Source organism: Carcharodon carcharias, chromosome 11 (genome assembly GCF_017639515.1).
Source record: "Carcharodon carcharias isolate sCarCar2 chromosome 11, sCarCar2.pri, whole genome shotgun sequence".
Taxonomy (NCBI): domain Eukaryota; kingdom Metazoa; phylum Chordata; class Chondrichthyes; order Lamniformes; family Lamnidae; genus Carcharodon; species Carcharodon carcharias.
In genome coordinates, this window is record NC_054477.1 from 19,159,661 (window position 1) to 19,177,931 (window position 18,271).

The 18,271-nt window shown below is 42.7% G+C and overlaps 1 protein-coding gene across 7 annotated transcripts in view; it reads left to right on the top strand.

The window, feature by feature from the left end:
* Positions 1 to 2,655: 2,655 nt before the first annotated feature.
* LOC121284088 (CD99 antigen-like protein 2) overlaps positions 2,656 to 18,271 on the top strand; it is a 57,278-nt gene continuing 41,662 nt past the window's right edge. For 4 of the 7 annotated variants that reach the window (XM_041199147.1, XM_041199149.1, XM_041199150.1 and 1 more), the window contains exons 1-2: positions 2,656 to 2,883; positions 7,205 to 7,315. In XM_041199147.1, the coding sequence (XP_041055081.1) occupies positions 2,823 to 2,883; positions 7,205 to 7,315 (172 nt within the window). In that variant the 5' untranslated portion in view covers positions 2,656 to 2,822. The remainder of the gene's footprint in view (positions 2,884 to 7,204; positions 7,316 to 18,271) is intronic. The other 3 variants (XM_041199151.1, XM_041199153.1, XM_041199152.1) reach the window with 1 other exon arrangement.

Here is an 18,271-nt window from a genome sequence, read left to right on the forward strand (position 1 = left end):
CATGTCTTATCTCGCACCTTGTCCTGATCACCCATCACCCCTGCCCTTACTGACCTACACTGGCTCCCAGTTAAGTAATGTTATGATTTTAAAATATTCATCCTTGTTTTCAAATTCCTCACACCTCCCTATCTCTGTAATCTTCTCCAGCCCTACAACCTTCTGAGAGATCTGAACTCTTCTACTTCTGGCTTCTTGTGCCTCCCTGATTTTTATCTCGCACCAGGAGTGGCCATGCTTCTAGCTGCTTAGGCCCTAGGTTCTGGAATTCCTTCCCTATTTCTCTCTGCCTTTCCAATTATCTTGTCCTTTCAGGTGCTCCTTAAAACCTACGTCTTTGACCAAGCTTTGGTCATCTGTCCTATTGTCTCCTTATATGGCTTGAAGTCAAATTTTCTTTGATAACACTCCTGCGAAGTACCTTGGGGCAGTTTACTATGCTATGGGCACTATATAAATGCACATTGTCATTGCAGAGGTGCATTACTCAAACGACAACTTGAGTATTGCTTCCAACTCTGGTTAACAAGACATAAAGGTCGATTTTAAAGTTTTGGAAAATCCAGAGTGATGCTTGAGGCTGATCCCTAGACAAATTGGATAAAGTTAGGCTTTGAAATGAAGCTTCAAAGGTGTGATTTTCAGCGGCAGATAAACTAGTAACTGGTATAGAAAAGGTAAATCCCAAAAATTTTTAATTAAATTGTGTGAGAAGGGAAATGATTCAAACTAGTACAACGCAATTATTGCTTCTTTGTCCTTTTGTCTGTGACATCTTTTGGTTATCTCCGCATATCACTGGCCCTCTATCCAGCTCTACTTGCCCCCACCCCCCGCCCCCCTTAAACCAGCTTATATTTCACCTCTCTTCTATTTTTACTTAGTTCTGTTGAAGGGTCATTCGGACTTGAAACATTAACTGTGTTCCTCTCCGCAGATGCTGCCAGACCTGCTGAGCTTTTCCAGGTATTTTTGTTTTGTTTTGGATTTCCAGCATCCGCAGTTTTTTGCTTTTATATTATATTGATATAAGTAAGTTCTTCTACACACAAAGAGTGATCAATACATGGAATAAATTTTCAGACATACTAAGTTATGTTTCTTTAAATGATACTAAATGGATGCTGCAACGTGGACATTTCTGGATGGATCATGAAAGCCTTTCTCATCTGTTATTATCTAGTCTTTCTGTGCACATGTACCAAATTCCCCGAAGGCTCTTAACTTTCTGGTCCTTCGACAGCATTTTCAAAAGCCATGACCTCTTCCCCTGAGGAGGACAAGGGCAGCTGACACACGGGAACACCACAACCTGCAAGTTCCTCTCCAAGTCAATGATCCTCCTGATTTTTATTTTTTCTTTCATGAGATGCAGGCAGCACCTGTGCAGCCAGCATTTGTTGTATATTCCTAATCACCGTTGAACTGAGTGGCTTATATTGTAAGGTGTTGGGCATAGTTTGGTAGGTCTTATTAAAATGTGTAGTCCTAGGTAGTTCAACAGTAAGTATTTATTAACTCTAGAAACTATATACATAGGTACAGTAAAGGTCCAAGGTGGGGCTGTCTCCATGCTTGCTTCTCACACACGGCTCTGTCCAGCACTACACTGACCCCAAAGTGCGGGTCCTGTGTTCTCTTACATCACTGTGTGAGCGGTACTGTACTACATTAACCCTTTAGGTGCCAGATTCTTGCTTGGCCATTTCAGAGGGCAGTTAAGAGTAAACCACATTGCTGTGGGTTTTGGCGTCACATGTCAGCCAGACCAGGTAAGGAGAGCAGATTTCCTTAAGTTTTTAATAACGATCGATGATAGATTCATGGTCACCAATGATGACACCAACTTTCAACTCCAGATTTTCACTTGTTGAATTTAAATGCCACCAGCTGCTATGGTGGGATTTGAACCCATGTCTGCAAAGTAATCTTCTGGATCACGAGTCCAGTGACAGTATCATAATGCCACCATCTCCCAACATGGAACTATGTCGCAGTTCCTTCACTGTCACTGGGTCAAAAACTTGGAACTCTCTTCCTAACAGCACAGTGAGTGTACCTACAATTACATGGGCTGCAGTGGTTCAAGAAGGCAGCTCGCCACCACCTTCTCAATTAGGGATGGGTAACAAATGCTAGCCTTGCCAGCGACACCCACATCCAGTAAAGATACATATTAAAAAAATAGCTTGACTAGCATACCAGTCTTAAGCGCGAGAGTGTACACAAAACACACCATCTCCAAAGCAAGACCCACACTCTCAAAATTACTCACTTTTAACTCCAAATAACTCAGGTATCAGAGTTAACACCAGCAGACATGAATCCCCAAGGGCAGAAAAAGTGCAAAAATAAGCCTTCAGCCTAATAGTTAAATCCGTTTTAATTGCTTTAAGCTTTATATATATAAAAAAATTAGATTTTCTGCCCTCTCCACCCAGCATTTTTTTTTCCGGCACTGATAGATAATTCTACTAGGACGCGGTCTGGCTGCGGATTGAGTCTCTCTTTGACAGCAATAACGTTGAGCCAGGCATTCCTGTTTCCCGAGCTGTCAACTTCTTACTGGGCGCCGCCTCTCGGAAGCAGCGATTGGTGAAGCGGGGATTTCTCATTGGAGGAGGGAGCTGTCAGTCAGGTCGATTGACAGGGGTCTGGTGAGTCATGGGGTGGGTCAATGTACTTGCAGGAATTAACCACAGTGCTTCGCTAGGCTCGCGAAAAAAAAAGTTAATAAAATAAAGCTCTTATTTTGGCAGAAGCATTTCTTAATCTTTCGCGGGAAAAGGTGCACTTTTGAGTTGACCATTTTTTTTGGCAAAATGTTGCTTTTGAAAAGTTTCCTCTTTGTCTGTCTGACCTCTGTTTTGGTCAGAACGAACGGTAAGGCCTTTTAATTTCCCCCTCTCACTGTCATGTATGTACATGTGTTGCTTTTTAAAGTTGTTTACAAGTCTTTTCTAGCTGATTCAGTGCCAGGGAAAAGTTTAATTCTTTTTATTGACTTCCCCAAAAGTTTTTAAAAGGAGTGGGGGGTGGTGTTAAAAAAAATGTCAATCTGCCAAATTTAAGATAGAAAGAGAGAGGATTCCGGAATCGGGCAGTCGTCAACAGCTGGAAAGGGGCGTTTAGGTTTCGCTGCTGCAGCTTTGGACAGACATCTCTCCTCATTGTCTTTCCTGTCAGAAGCGTCGCGACGGGCCGAATGGCCTCCTCTTCTGCGTCGAGAGAAGTCGAGTTGACGGTCCGAGTCTGTACGACCCTTCTTCAGAGCTTTGTTTCAGATTTCCAGCATCCACAGTGTTTTGCTTTTACCGGGGCCTCCTTTTCTGCCGTAAGAAGCACCTGAAGAGGATTACCTGTCCGGTGCTTCCGGGTAAAAGAGTTGCTGCTTAAGCGGAAGCCAGGAAAACTGGGTCTGTTGAACTAGGGGCCATTGATACAGAAAAGTGCTGGAAATACTCAGCAGGTCAGGCAGCATCTGTGGAGAGAGAGAGAGCAAGGAAGTGTAAACGTTTCAGGCCCATTATCTTTCTTCAAAACTGGCCAAATTTAAAGGGGCAACTGATTTTAAGTACACAGGGGAAGAGGGAGGGGAGCAAAGAAGAAAGGTAAGGTCTGTGACAGGGTGGAAGATAGGGGAGGACCCATGACAAAAGAGCAGGTGGTAATAAAAACAGAAAGTGCTAGAAAAACTGAGAGAGAGAAAGAGTTAATGTTTTAAGTCCAATATAACTTCTTCAGAACTGGATTGAAAACAGAATGCTAGAAAAACTCTTAACTTTCAGAGTTCCGAAGGAGAGTCACATTGAGCTCGAAACTTTTTCTTTCTCTCTCCTCCGACGCAGCTGGACCTGCTGAGCTTTCCCAGCGCTGTGCTTTTATTTCGACTCTCCAGCATCTGCAGTGCTTTGCTTTTATGAAAGGGATGGTGGTGCAAAGGTAAAGGAGAAGCTAAAGGTGGGTCGAGAGGAAGGTGAGAATGGGATCAGAGCAGAATCGCCCACTGTCTGGGGGAGTGGGAGCAGTGGTTAGGATGTGAAATTTTTGAAGGCGATGTTGTCTGGTAAGGTTTTAACACGGTCACCACTGTTGGAAGGAAGTGAATAGTCGAGGGTTGCAGAATGTGCATGCTGGGTTGTGCGTATAGGGGAGATCACTTAACATATGGCAAGGCCCCTGGTGGATTGGAAAGCCAGGATGAGAAGTGCGGGAAAGGAACCTGCTGAACCAAAAGGAGTCAGTGGACCTCGAGAGGGTGGTAGTGAGGGCAAGGTTGCCAACCCTCCCAGAATTGGCCATGAGTCTCCAAGAATTGCTGATCTAATCAATCTCCAGGACACTACTTTGTGCAAGCGAGGAGGAAAATCGTAGGGACATTAAAAAGGATCTTTTTTTGTCAGTTTCTTTGAACATTCCTACATACCGAATATAAAAATATTGCAAAAAGCAAAATACTGCGGATGCTGGAAAGCTGAAACAAAAACAAAAAATGCTGGAAAAAACTCGGCAGGTCTGACAGCATCTGTGGAGAGAGAAACAGAGTTAACTTTTCGAGTCCGTGTGACCCCTCTCACTACAAAGACCTGAGTTTTTCCAACAATTTCCGTTATTGTTAAAAATATTGTAAATGGGCTTGGGACTGGGTGTGAGGGAAGGCTGTTTGGCTGACATTCAAGCATAATCCAATTATTTTTATATTCTTTCATGGGATGTGGGACGTTGCTGGCAAGACCAGCATTTGTTGCCCATCCTTCATTGTCCTTGAACTGAGAGGTTTGCTCAGTCATTTTGGAGGGCACTTAAGAGTAAACCACATTGCTGTGGATCTGGAGTCACATGTAGGACAGACCAGGTAAGGATGACAGATTTCCTTCTCTAAAGGGCTTTAGTGAAGCCGATGGGTTTTTGAGACAATTGATGATAGTTTCATGGTCACTATTACCGAGAGAATCTTTCAATTCCAGATTTTATCAATTGAATTTAAATTCCACCAGCTGCCATGATGGGATTTGGACCCTTTTCCCAAGAGCATTATGAAATCCAGTGACATTAGCACTACACCACCATCTCCCCAATGAGACAGGATTGAGTAAAGAATCTTTTTGCTTTCCATTTGGCGTAGGAAGACAGTACAGCACAATGATGGATGTGTTGGCTGATTATGTCTGGAGCTTGGGGGCAAGTCATGTGATGAAACCTCCAGGAATACATTTAATCACAGCTGGCAATCCTAAGTGAGAGTGAGGACACAGACTGAATTGTTTTGGATAAGTCGAAACTTGTGGAGAGTTGTAGGCAGGGAGAGTGAAGCCAGGCTTTGAAATAGTAAAAGTATGGACAAGGGAATGGCTGGCAGCAGGGAGAGGCAAGGAAAGAACTGTGCCTTTAACTATTTCAGAAGATATCCTAAAGGGTTTAATGGTCAACGGAAGTGTTTATGAAGTGTAGTTGTTGTTGGAATATAGACAAGCAAGCTCCGACCAAAACACTCACTCTTTTCCAGAGCTGCTTTATCCAATTCAGGGAGTCGGAGCCTATCCTGACAGGCAATGGGCACTAGGCAGGGTACACCCAGGACAGGACACCAGTCCATCACAGGGTGCACTCATACACACACACTGGGAGGGGAGGGGGGGGTGCAATTTACCATAGCCAACCAGCACGTCTTTGGATGGTGGGCGGAAACTGGAGCACCTGGTGGAAACCTCACACAGACAGACACCCGAGGTCAGAGTCGAACCTAGGTCCCTGGAGCTGTGAGGCAGCATCACTGACAATTGCACTGCCATGACCCTCCTCTGACCAAAACAGTAAGGTAACAAATAATTAGTCTTTATGGTCGTGTTGGTTGAGAAATAGCTGTTGTCCAAACACAGAAAATACCTTGTTGTTCTGCGAATAGTATCACAGGATCCACCTGAAAAATGCAGACGATGCCTTGGGTTGTAGTCTTATCCAAAACGACAGCATCTCTGACAATGCAGCATTCCCATCAGCGCCAAACTAAAGTATCAAGACCAGAGTGGGGCTTAAATCCACTGCCTTTTTTATTTGGGAAATAGAGCATTACCATTAAGTCAAGCTGCCTGCAAAGCTTATCCAATCCCTTCGGATGATATTGACAAATGGTCATGCTTTTGATGTTGAAGAGCAGGGACCGAGCGTTGACATCTGGGCAATACTGGATGTGACTACGAAAGGAGGAATAGAAACCATTGCAGGCAGCTTTCTGGCAGGCAGAGAGAGATGGACTGCAGAGGAACCTATAGCTTCAATGTTAAAGTCTTTCTCAGCTTTGGTGAAGGGTATGAATTCATAAAGGTGAACTGATTGTTCCATAGTTGCTGATGAACCTTCTATGGGTTTTCATATTTCCAGCACTTGTAGTATTTTGCATTTTATCCCATTTCTCTTCTATTGGAGATGCTGGAAAGCCTGCTCTGTATGTCTGACATTCTTTATAAACTTTCCCTGTGCTCTGTTTTTTTCTAATTCTGTAATTTATACTTGTTCCAGTGCTGATGATATTTAATTGGACAGCTCTTTCAAAAAGCACATATGGGCCAAATGGCCTCTTTTAATGCTCCATGATTCTATTTGCTGAGAAATGCAACTATATTTGAACAGAAATTACTATTTTTTTATTTTGGTTGGATGTTCTTTCTCTCGTTTCAGGCACATTGCTTTTTGTAATATTTATTAACCATGTGCATAATATCTATTTCTTGAGGCTGGTTTAATCTTTTTAGAACAAACTTGGGGCAGGATTTTAGTGCCGACATAGAGGTGGACAGGCAAGGAATTTCCCCGTGCTGACCGTTGTACCATTTCCCTGCCACAGTCCCATCTCCCGGCCATTTTCCTGGAGGTAGGAGCACCCCAGAGGGCTAGAGTTTTTCATTCAACCTGTGGTCACCCTCTTCCAGCCTTGCCTCCCTCCCCTTCCCTCCCTGTGGCATCGGGAGCACAGCAGAGGCTTGGAAGCTGCCCCCTGGCAGAAAATTGGGAAGCGGACCAGCACTCCAGGATCACCTTGAGGTCCACCCTCCACAACGTCCCCGCAACCGCCCCCCCACCCCCCACCCACCACCAAACCCTTGTAGCCATGACTCCTACCTGGCCATAGCTGCAGCCATAGACCACCCTCTCCCTCCGCAATCAGTGGCCCCGCTGCTGTGGCTAATTTCTTTCTTTTTGCCAGAAAGCTCTGAGAGAGTGCCTGAAGATGGAGGTACCACCCATTTTCTCTCCGTTCTGGCTGGAGGGCATCCTGTTGGCCCTCCAACTTCGAAAGCCTGCTTGCCATCCTTGCGTGAGTACACCCCCTGTCCAGTAAATTGCCTGTGAAAATTATGTCTGCTGACCCATTGCCAACAAGGCACAGAGTTGGGACCTGGACTTGATTCCAATGTCCGGGTTTCGATCCAAATGGAAAGTCCTGCGCTTGGTATTTTGTATGATGTTGTGAGTAATAACATGGCACCAATGTCCTTTCATTTAAACTTTGCCCTCAAATACTTTTCATGTATCTGCATGTCAGAAAGTATACAATTTTTTTTATTAAACTTTTTTTTTAGATAAAATATTACCTTTTTTAATCAGTTTTGGTTTAGTTGTCTCTCACTGTTGGAAGTATAGAAATGTTCTGTCAATATTTGAAATCACAAAAGAAAGCAAACTTTGAGCTGGAGTCAATTCTTTTTTATTCCCCTTTCTATCTATGACTCAGCTTGATCGTTCCCCACCCATCTTGCTTTCAACTTTGAACTCAATTTTTGTGCGGTTCAGGCTGTGCTAGGTTTAGTGCTTAAATCGAGGTACTTCTTTTCTTTGCATTGCTGCAGTACTGTACCGTATCACCCCAACTGCACTGGGAAACGTACTTACCAGGGAGCCTGAGTGGCCCAGTCAGTGGCACTCCTGCCTCTAAGCTGGAAGGTCCCAATTTCAATTACCCTTCCAGGCTTTGTTGGCCATTGACAACCTGCTTTGAACTACACTTATTCAATCAGCCTTCAAAATCCCTCCACACGTTTTCCGAGGGAGATATGAAGGAACATGGCTAAAGCCATGGGAAATTGCAAATGGAATGTAATTGCAGTCTCAGCCAGTTATTTGGTGAGCCCACACCTGGAATACTGTGTGCAATTTTGGCCTCCGTGTTTAAGGAATCATATACTTGCATTGGAGGCAGTACAGCGAAGGCGGACTAGATTGGTTGCTGGGGTGAGAGGGATGTCCTGTAATGAGAGTAAACTGGTTCCATATTCTCTGGCGTTTAGAAGAATGACCGTGAACTAATTGAAACATACAAGAACCTGAAGGGGTTTTTACATTAGAGATACGGAGTGGTTGTTTCCCCTGCCCGGGGAATCTAAAACATGGCACAATCCAAAAATAAAAGGCCGATCATTTAGGACTAAGATGAAGAAGAAATTCTTCACTAAAAGCGCTGTGAATATTTGAATTATCTAGCCCAGAGGGTTGCAGATGCTCCATCAATGAACATATTTAACGTTCAGAAAGATGGATTATTGGTGTCTCAAAGAATCAAGGGATATGGGGAGTGAGCGGGAAAATGATGTTGAATCCGAAGATCAGTTATGGTCAAATTGAACGGCGGAGCAGGATCACCAGGCTGTATGGTCTACTCCTGCTCCTACTTACGTTCTTGCATTCCTATGGATTCTGCCACCGGACCTATCATCTTAAATTACCAACATATTTTAAAGTGCTGATTTTCCATGTCTCAGTCAGTCTACAGGTGAAGGTTTACCAAAACAGCAAGATAATAAACGTAAGGTCTGAAGGGGGTGTCAGTTATTCGGAAATTTTGTCCCATTCGTTTAAGGCACGTTTGACTCTGGCTCTCGCTTTTCCCCCCCAAAAATATGTTCAGCAAGTGCACTGTTCACTAATATAGCACCTATGAACAAAATGGAGCTGAACACTTGCCTGCAATGAAAGCTGCTTCTACAGTAACCAGCAAGAGACTCCCTTCACTCTAAAAGGAAGAACTTATATTTACATAACGCCTTTCATAACTTCAAGATATCCCAAAGTGCTACACAGCCCAGAAAATACTCTGGAAGTGTGGTCATTGTTGTAATGTTGGCAAAACAGTATGTCACTTTGTGCACAGCAAGCTCCCACAAATAGCAATGTGATACTGACCAGATAACCTGTTTTTTTTTAGTGATATTGGTTGAGGGATGAATATTGACCAGGACACAGGGGATAACTCTCCTGCTGTTCTTCAAAATAGTTTTTTTTTAAAATTCATTGATGGTATGTGGGTGTCACTGGCTAGGCCAGCATTTATTGCCCATCCCTAATTGCCATTGAGAAGATGGTGGTGAGCTTCCTTGAATCGCTGCAGTCCATGTGGTGTAGGTGCACCCACAGTGCTGTTAGGGAGGGAGTTCCAGGATTTTGACCCAGCGACAGTGAAGGAACGGTGATGTGTTTCCAGGTCAGGATGGCGAGTGGCTTGGAGGGGAAATTCCAGGTGGCAGTGTTCCCATGTATCTGCTGCCCTTGTCTTTCTAGATGGGAGTAGTCATGGGTTTGGAAGGTGCTGCCTTATGTTATAACGCAGCAGATGAAGTGTGCCAGGCAGATCGAATCCACAAGGGAAACTTGATCATGCGATCAAAACAGTTTTGCAATTTCTATTTATTTTGAGATGTGTGCTCTGAATTCAGAAGTAATAAGTCTACAAAGACTTTAATTTTTTAAAAAACTAAATCAAGCATTTCTTAACAAAAGAAAAGATTTCAAGCACATACATAAGTCTATAAATTACTATTATAACTCCTAAGACCCTAATTAATATGACTTCCAGTTGCATCCCTGTTAAGGCAACAGGAAAAACAAAGATTTTAAACAGATCCAGCAAGTTAAACACAATACTCTGGACAGTGGAATTCAAAGTGGCTTTTCCCAGCTTCGGTTTCTGTAAACAGCAGCCTTAATGCACAAATATTGGAGGCCTCTCACACACTTCTGTTAGATCTTACAATGCCTTCCTCCTAACATTCTGCTTTATATATGTTTCTCCCTATAATGTATAAATCCCAATGTCAGTATGTCTTTGGAACTTTAACTTTTTCATAATATAAATATTTTCATGTTGCCACAAAATTGTCAATAACCCTTGAGAAAAATAAACACCTTCCTCAGCTTGCTTGTCTGGCTATTTGTAAACAGACTGAGGTCCCTTTGAAAATCAGATCCCTCTTTCATCTCTCTACAAATGCAAATTCCCTTTGCACATTGCACGCTAAGTCCCCAACCATGTTTACTCATTAACATATTAAAGACACTTCTACACCTTACCTCTTTTGATAACTTCAACCTGCAGCCTGCTTGGCTACAAGATGTAATTAAATCACACAACCAGACAGACAACACACCCCCCCCTTAAACCTACTTTGCACTAAACCTGAAAAATATTATGAAAATTATTATATTTTCGTGACACTTGGGAGACTTGGTATTTTATGCCCAACTGAGAGAACAGATGATGCCTCAGTTTCACATCTCATTCTAAAGATGGCACTTCAGAAAGTGCACCACTGAAGTCTATGTTTTGTGCTGAAGCCTCTGGAGTAAGACTTAAACCCACAGCCTCCTGCTCCAGAGGCTCAGAACATAACCACTAAGTCCCGGTTGCCATCACCTTGGATGTTTGTAACCTTTAGCTATGAGGCTGTAATTAAGTTTAAGCAGGCCTGTCCCTTTAAGGCTGCTGTCAAGGTACTACCCAAGGGTTCATGATCTAAACAGAGACATGGTGAGTTTAAGTATTGCATTATTTGCTCATTGCAGCTTCTGTAGATTAGCAGATGAATGGAAATCTCTAGCTTGTGCCTTTAGGGATAAGGTTATCAAGGTCAGAAAAAAGACAGCAGGAACTGTCTATCTATTTTAAGTGTTTTTGATGTGACATCTGAAGCATATAGCATGATTATCACGAGCTATGGAAATCATTTTAAAATTATAGTTTCATTATTTCCAGCTGCACAAATATAAATATTTATGAAATTATGAGATCTAATGCTTCAAACCTGCAACCAAATGTTTTTTATTTGCAATGTATTCTACAGTATTAAGAAAACAGCTTGGAACATGACCATACATCAGCATATCTAGAAAGAAAGTGCATTTGAACTGTTTTTGCCCGCTCACAGAATCGTTACAGTGCAGATGGAGGCCATTCAGCCCTTTGTGTCAGCACCAGCTCTGCAAATGAGCATTTTCGCCGAAGCTATTCTTCTGCCTTGTCTCCATAATCCTGAAGATTGCTTCTTTACAAATAATCAGTTAACGTCCTCTTGAATGTCTCAATTGAACCTGCCTCCACCACACTCCCAGGAAGTGCATTCTAGACCCTAACCACTCGCTGTGCGAAAAAGTTATTTTCTCATATCGCCTTTGCTCCTTTTTCCAATGTCACCTCCTGTTCCTTTGCCAATTACCTTAATTCTATTATTTCTGGTCATCAGCCTTTTTTTGTTGTTGGAGACAGTTTCTCTTTATTTGGAAACAGTTTCCACTTATTGGCACAGTATTTACATAAATACTGTGACACATGAGCAGGTCAGAGACTGGGAGTTTGGTGGTGAGTGACTCACCTCCTGACTCCCCATAGCCTGTCCACTATCTACAAAGCACAAGTCAGGATGTAACACTCTCTGTTTGCCTGGAGAAATGAAGCTCCAAAAATACTCAAGAAGCTTGACACCACGTAGAACCAAGCAATCTGCTTGACTGGCACCCCATCCAGCACCTTAAACATTTGCTCCCTCGACCATCAGTGCAGGCTGCACAGGTGTGCCGACTACAAGATGCACTTCGACAACTCACCAAGGCACCGTAGTCAGCACCTTCCAAACTTGCATCCTTTACCACCTAGAAGGACAAAGGCAGCGGACGAATGGGGAAACAGCATCAGCTCCACATGTTCCTCCAAGCCTCCCACCATTCTGACCTGAACAAGTATCTCCATTTCTTCATCGTCAACGGGCCAAATTCATGGAACTCCCTAAGAGTACTATGGGCGTAACTACACCACACAGACTGCCGTGGTTCAAGAAGGTGGTTCACCACCACCCTCTCAAAGATAACTAGAGATGGGCAAGAAATGCTTGGTCCAGACCTTCCATTCTCTGGTGGGCTGTATGGCAGAGGTACCCAGAAGATGCCCTGGGGGACCCCCCTCTGAAGTCTCCACACAAAGAGTGACCAGGAAGTTTCAACTTGCATTGGGCAATTCCCCTGCATTTGGAACTCTCCGAAACTCCAATCCAAAGTCAGAGACTTTGGATGCTTCCAGCTTACTGACCAGAATAGTTATCCAGGAGAAGTTAGAAGGATTAAAACCACTTCTAACTCCTGAGTAGCTTTTGTACTGGACAGCCCCCTGCCTACCACCCCCCCACCCCACCCCACTATGTGTCTATTCCCCAACCCACTCTAACTCCTCACCCACTTATCTGCCATCCTACCCCCTCATCCACTTATACACTTGCCTTCTCTCCTAGTTTCTTAAAGTGGTTGGGACATTTAAACTTACCAGAGTATGGCAGCTATCCCTGTAAAAAAGGGACATGGCTTTGTCTCCCCTGATGATTTTGCACTGGACAGAAGGACTCCAGGAACAGCTATGCTGCACATTTCTCAGCGGGCCCGGGTTGGAAATCCAGGTGAGAAATGCTCAGCTCCTGTCTAAGATGGGAAAACAAGTGTGAAGTGGCAGTCTGACGGTGATTGCCACTCCCCAGAGTATTCAACCCCTTGTCTTGTCAGCAATGCCCCAATCCCATGAGTTGCTCAATAAAATAACTAATACAACCCTTCATGATTGTGAATGCGAACAAATCTGCCTTCAATGTTTTCTCATGTATGGGGAATGGGCCCAGTTTCTCTAATCTCTCCACAGAACTGAAGCCTTTCATCCCTGGTATCATTCCAATAAACCACCTCCTGCACACTCTCTAAGTCCTTGACACCCGTATTAAAGTGTGGGGCCCAAAAATAACCCGGATTTGGGAATAGGGAGGAAGGTATCCAAGTTTGCAGTCAAGAAACTAATTGAATGAATTGTGGAGGCCAAAACAATTTGCAAAAGCCTTTGGTTGTGGGAGTGGTTGAAACAGTGATTGATGCAGTGTAATGTAACAAAAAAATATGAAACTGAGCAAGAGTTATTAAATGAGTTGTTTAAAATAAGGAGGGAAGTTGGGAGATTAAGTAGGGAGTATATCTGTGGTAAGGGAATCTTAAAATTCAATCTAAAGTGGTTAAAAGCAAAGGTTTGTCAGAATATGGAATCCATTGGCCTATAATCCTATAAGTGCTGGACAAATTTAAGTGTTTAAAAAGGAGATGGGGAATGAGGATATAAGGGGCTATGGAGAAAGTATAATAAATCTGATCCAACAAGGTGGAATTTCCATGGTGGGCAGAATGGGCTGAACTGCCTACACCCGATAATGCATGACAATGGTGTTCTGTTGTGGTGAACACTACAAATATAACCTCTTTGTAGGTGAGTGTTGGTTTGTGAAAGAATGGTCTGCAAAAAGAAAAGGAAGTGAAATCAGAAGCGAGATGCTTGCATTCACTCTGCCAGGGTCACGCATTCTGCTTACTGTCACACATAGACAAGCGATTGACAATATCACAGGCAACGCTACATTTGCGCCAAGTATTATGAACAGTCACCAAACATACCCAGGCTGGTTCACTCGATTCATGGTTTCTTAATGGTTTCTATGCACATTATTCAGGAATTGAATCACATTGTTTTTTGTGCAATTCAGTGACGTCATTCAGCAGGTGCATATGTCGAGCTTGATATTGACCTGTTGGTGGCATGATTAAGGTGTTTGCAGATGATGCCAAAATGATTATATCGCTGATAGTGAGGAAGAAAGCTGTAGACTGCAAAAACGTATCGATAGGCACAGTTGGGCAGAGAAGTGGCAAATTGAATTCAATCCGGAGAAGTGTGGGTAATGCATTTAGGGATCGTAAACAAAGCAGGGGAAGTCACACTGAATGGTAGGATAATGAGAAGTGTAGAGGAACAGAGGGACCCAAGTGCATGTATTAGCTGAGGTATAGAATATAAGAACAGGGAGTTCATGCTAGAATGTATAAAACACTAATTAAACCATTAATAGGGTACTGCTTGCAATTCTGATCATCATATTACAGGAAGAATGTGATCGCACTAGAGAGGGTACAGAGGAGATTAACATGAATGCTGCCAGGACTGGAGAACTTTAACTGTGAGGAAAGGTTGGATAGGTTGTTTTCTTTGAGAGTGGTTGCAAAGAGAACTCTGAGGCTGTAACCACCCCATAGAAGAGCGAGTACAAAGAGAACCCAGAAGCATTAACCACCTCTAGAAGAATGTGTGAAAAGAGAACCCAGAGGCAGTCAGCGGTACCAAGGAGAGCTACCCAATTCAGTCCAGTCTGTGGCTAAAGAATGAAGCAACTGTGTTTTGAGAGATGTCAGGAAGATATAATAATTCTCATAATGTTATTGAAATTTATATTAAAATAGTGCTATCTGTATGTGTGTGTGTGTATGTGTGTGAGTGAGAGAGAGAAACCTAATTGGATTAAAGGCAGCTGGTCTGAAGGCTTTGATGTAAACATGGGGGAAGTTTAAAATGTAAGGTGTAAAAGGACATTTGCATTTTTAAATGAACCAGGCTAGATTATTTTCAAAGGAGGGGTGAAATGTGTCACTAGCCAGGTACAGTTTAGAAACAGTGTGTTTATTTTTCCCAAAGATTACTGGTAAAACTTAGTGCTATGAGAGTTTTATTATCAGGAAGGTAAAGTCCAAAGGCATAGCGAAACAATGGGTATTTTCATTCAAAGGGGGAAATTATGTATAAAGGAGAGAAGGCTGTGTGCAAGATTAGGCAGTCTAAGATTCAACAAATGTGAAACACCTTCAGCCTGTATGTACCAAACGGCTGCTGCCAGGGACTGAAGTTAAACAAACTCACTGTGAATTTGACTGTTCAGGGTATTGTTTACTTTGCCTGAGCCTTTTAAAATGTGTGTGTATTATTGTTGCCTTCACAAAAGTATAACTGGGAGTTAATTAAGGGTCTAGAAGTTATAATAGTAATTTGTAGACGTATGTGCTTATAATCTTTTATTAATAAATGTTTAATTTAGTTTATTAAGAGCCTCTTAAGAATCGGTGGTCCTATTATTACTGAATTCAAAGCCCGCATCTCGAAACATACAAATTGAAAATTAGTTGTGACAGTTGTTTCAAGTTTCCCTCCAGGATTTGAACAGCTCAGCATTTACCATTTGCTGTGTCATAACAGGGAAATTAAAGTATAATATCACAGGGAACCAGATAATTAATTCGTTGGTGACTATTTTGCTTGTTTATCTTCAAAATTCATGTAAATTTATTAGTAGCTTTAAGGTTTCCTTAGTTGTAGTAAGGTGTACGAGCAGTAGTAAATGTTGTTGGGAGTAACAGTGTTTATTCATCATAAATTTCCTCTTCCATCCTAACTGGTTGTCCTGGCGGAGACTAGCTAACTTGACAGAAAAACCGGGATTAAATCCTGTGGTCTTTTTGGTATATATGCACCGGTATCTGTCCTAGCTAAGGCGTTTGCTGGAACTGCAAAGAGATACACTGATAGAAGCTTACAGCAGAGAAGGAGGCCATTCAGCCTGTTGTCCTCATGCTGCCACTTTAAAAGAGCAGCTGTGCTTAGTTCTATACCCTTAATTCCCCCTTCCACCTTTTTTATCTGTAACCCTGAAATTTTTCATCCCCATGCACCAGCTTAACACTCTCTTTTGAAATTATTTATAGAATCAGCTTTCACCACCTTTTCAGGTAGAATGATCCAAATCTTGATAATTGAATGAAAATGTTTCTTCTCATCTCCCCTCTAGGTCCCTTGCTATGATTTTAAATCTGTGACTCCAGTTATTGACCCACTTGGCATTTATTCTACCAAAGCCCTATCCCTATCTTGAAAACCTCCTAATAGGTCACATTGGTGACCTTCCCTGTTTCAGGAGGACCGTTGTAACTTCTCCAACCTCTCCTTATAGCTGGAGTCCCACATTCCTGAAAACATCCTGGCAAGCCTTCTCCGAAAGTAGAGCCATAGAGACCCAGGAGGCCATTCGTCCCATCGAGATCCCTGTAGAGCAGTCCAATTAGTCCCGTTCCTCTGCTCTATCCCCATAACCCTGCAAATTTATTTCCCTCAAATGCCCATCCAATCCCTTCACTCTCATAGACAAGTTCCAGATCATTACCACTTGCTGTGTTTGGGGGGGAAAAAAAGTTCGTCCTCACATCTTCCCCTGTGATGTCTTTCCCAAAACCTTAATTCTGTGTCCCCCTGATACCATTCACTAATGGGAACAGATTGCTTTGTCGAAATCTTAAAAGTCATGTATGCCTCTAACAAGTCTCCTCTCAATGTCCTTTGCTCCAAGGAGAACAACCCCAGCTTCTCCAATCTAATTTTGTAGCTAAAATTGCCCACCCCTGGAACCATTCTGGTAAATCCCCTCGGCATCCTCTCAAGTGTGGTGACCAAAACTGGATGCAGTACTCTTGTTGTGGCTCCCATTGGGATTGTTGGCTGGCCGGCTAGCTCAATGCCTCAGCTGATGGCGTGGGTTATGTTGACAACTTGGCATGTAAAATTGTGATTCCAATATTCCACAGCCAATGTTTTAATAAAGACAGGCTTAATGGGCTCAAAGCAATCATGCTTCAGCCCCATCCCACTGTCCATCCGAGCCTACTAAGAAGGACTAAGGATGAAATTTGTGAAGTGTGGCCCCTGAGCTTAAGTGAGGCCCTGAAAACAGGGATGTTCTTCCAGATCGGAGGCAAACCAATTCAATGCATGCATTCCAAAAAGGGATTGGATGTAACCTTCACACCTAGTGCGAGAACTCCTCACACGTCACTTATAGAAGTTGGGTAGAAGCCATTGCGTGACGCGGCCTCATCAACGCTGGCTTTGAATTGTGAATATGTGCATTGGGATTGTAAATGCTGAGTCTGCTTTAAATGTGCCTAGTTGGCATATGTACACCCACTGGGAAGTTGCTGCAGTTTTTAACAAAAAACCTGAACACTTGAGTAAATTGAAATTTAAAAGGTTAAAAAAAAGGACTTACATGTAGACAACACTTTTCGCGACCATTGGACACCTTGAAGCGTTTTACAATGAAGTATTCTTTGAAGTGTAGTGGTCTTGGAATCAAAGGTTGGAAGGGGAAACGGTAGCTGAACGATGGGCTACCTTCAAAGAGAGAGTTCAGGCACAGTCAAGGTATGTTCCCTCAAAAGGGAAAGGTAGGGCAAACAAATCTAGAGCTCCCTGGATGACAAAGGAGATTGAAATTCAAGATAAAGAAGAAAAAGTGTGCTTATGACAGGTGTCAGGTAGAAAATACATTTGAAAACCAAGCTGAATACAGAAGGTTCAGAGGGGAGGTGAAGAAACAACTAAAAAAAGCATATGAGACTGGCAGCTAATATAAAAGGGAATGCCAAAGTCGTCTATCGGCATATAAATAATAAAAAGGTGGTAAAAGGAGTGGAGCCGATTAGGGGCCAAAAAGAGATTTACACATGGAGGCAGGGTATGGCTGAGGTATTAAATTATACTTCTGCGTTTGTCTTTACCAAGGAAGAAGATGCTAACCAGGCCTTCATGGTAACATGGTAAAAGAGGAGGTACTTGAGACGCTAGAACGCTTTAAAATTGAAAAGGACGTAGTATTGGATAGGTTATCTGCACTTAAAGTTGATAAAGCACTGGGATTAGGTGAGATGTATCCAAGGATTTGTGGGAATGAGAGTGGAAATTGCAGGGGCACTGGCCGTAATTTTTCAGTCTTCCTTAGACTCGGGTGGTTCTGGACGATTGGAGAATTGCAGACATTACACAAAAAAGGGGATAAAGATAAGCTGAACAACTACTGGCCGGTTAGTTTAACTTTGTTAGTGGGGAAACTTCTAGAAACAATAATTCCAGACAAAATTAATAATCACATTGGGGGAGATGATGGTGTAGTTTAATATCACTGGACTAGTAACCCAGAGGCCCAGACTAATGTTCTTGGGACATGGGTTCAAATCCCACCATGGCAGATGGTGGAATATAAACCCAATTAATAAATCTGGAATTGAAAGCTAGTCTCCATGACCATGAAACTATCATCAATTGTTGTAAAAG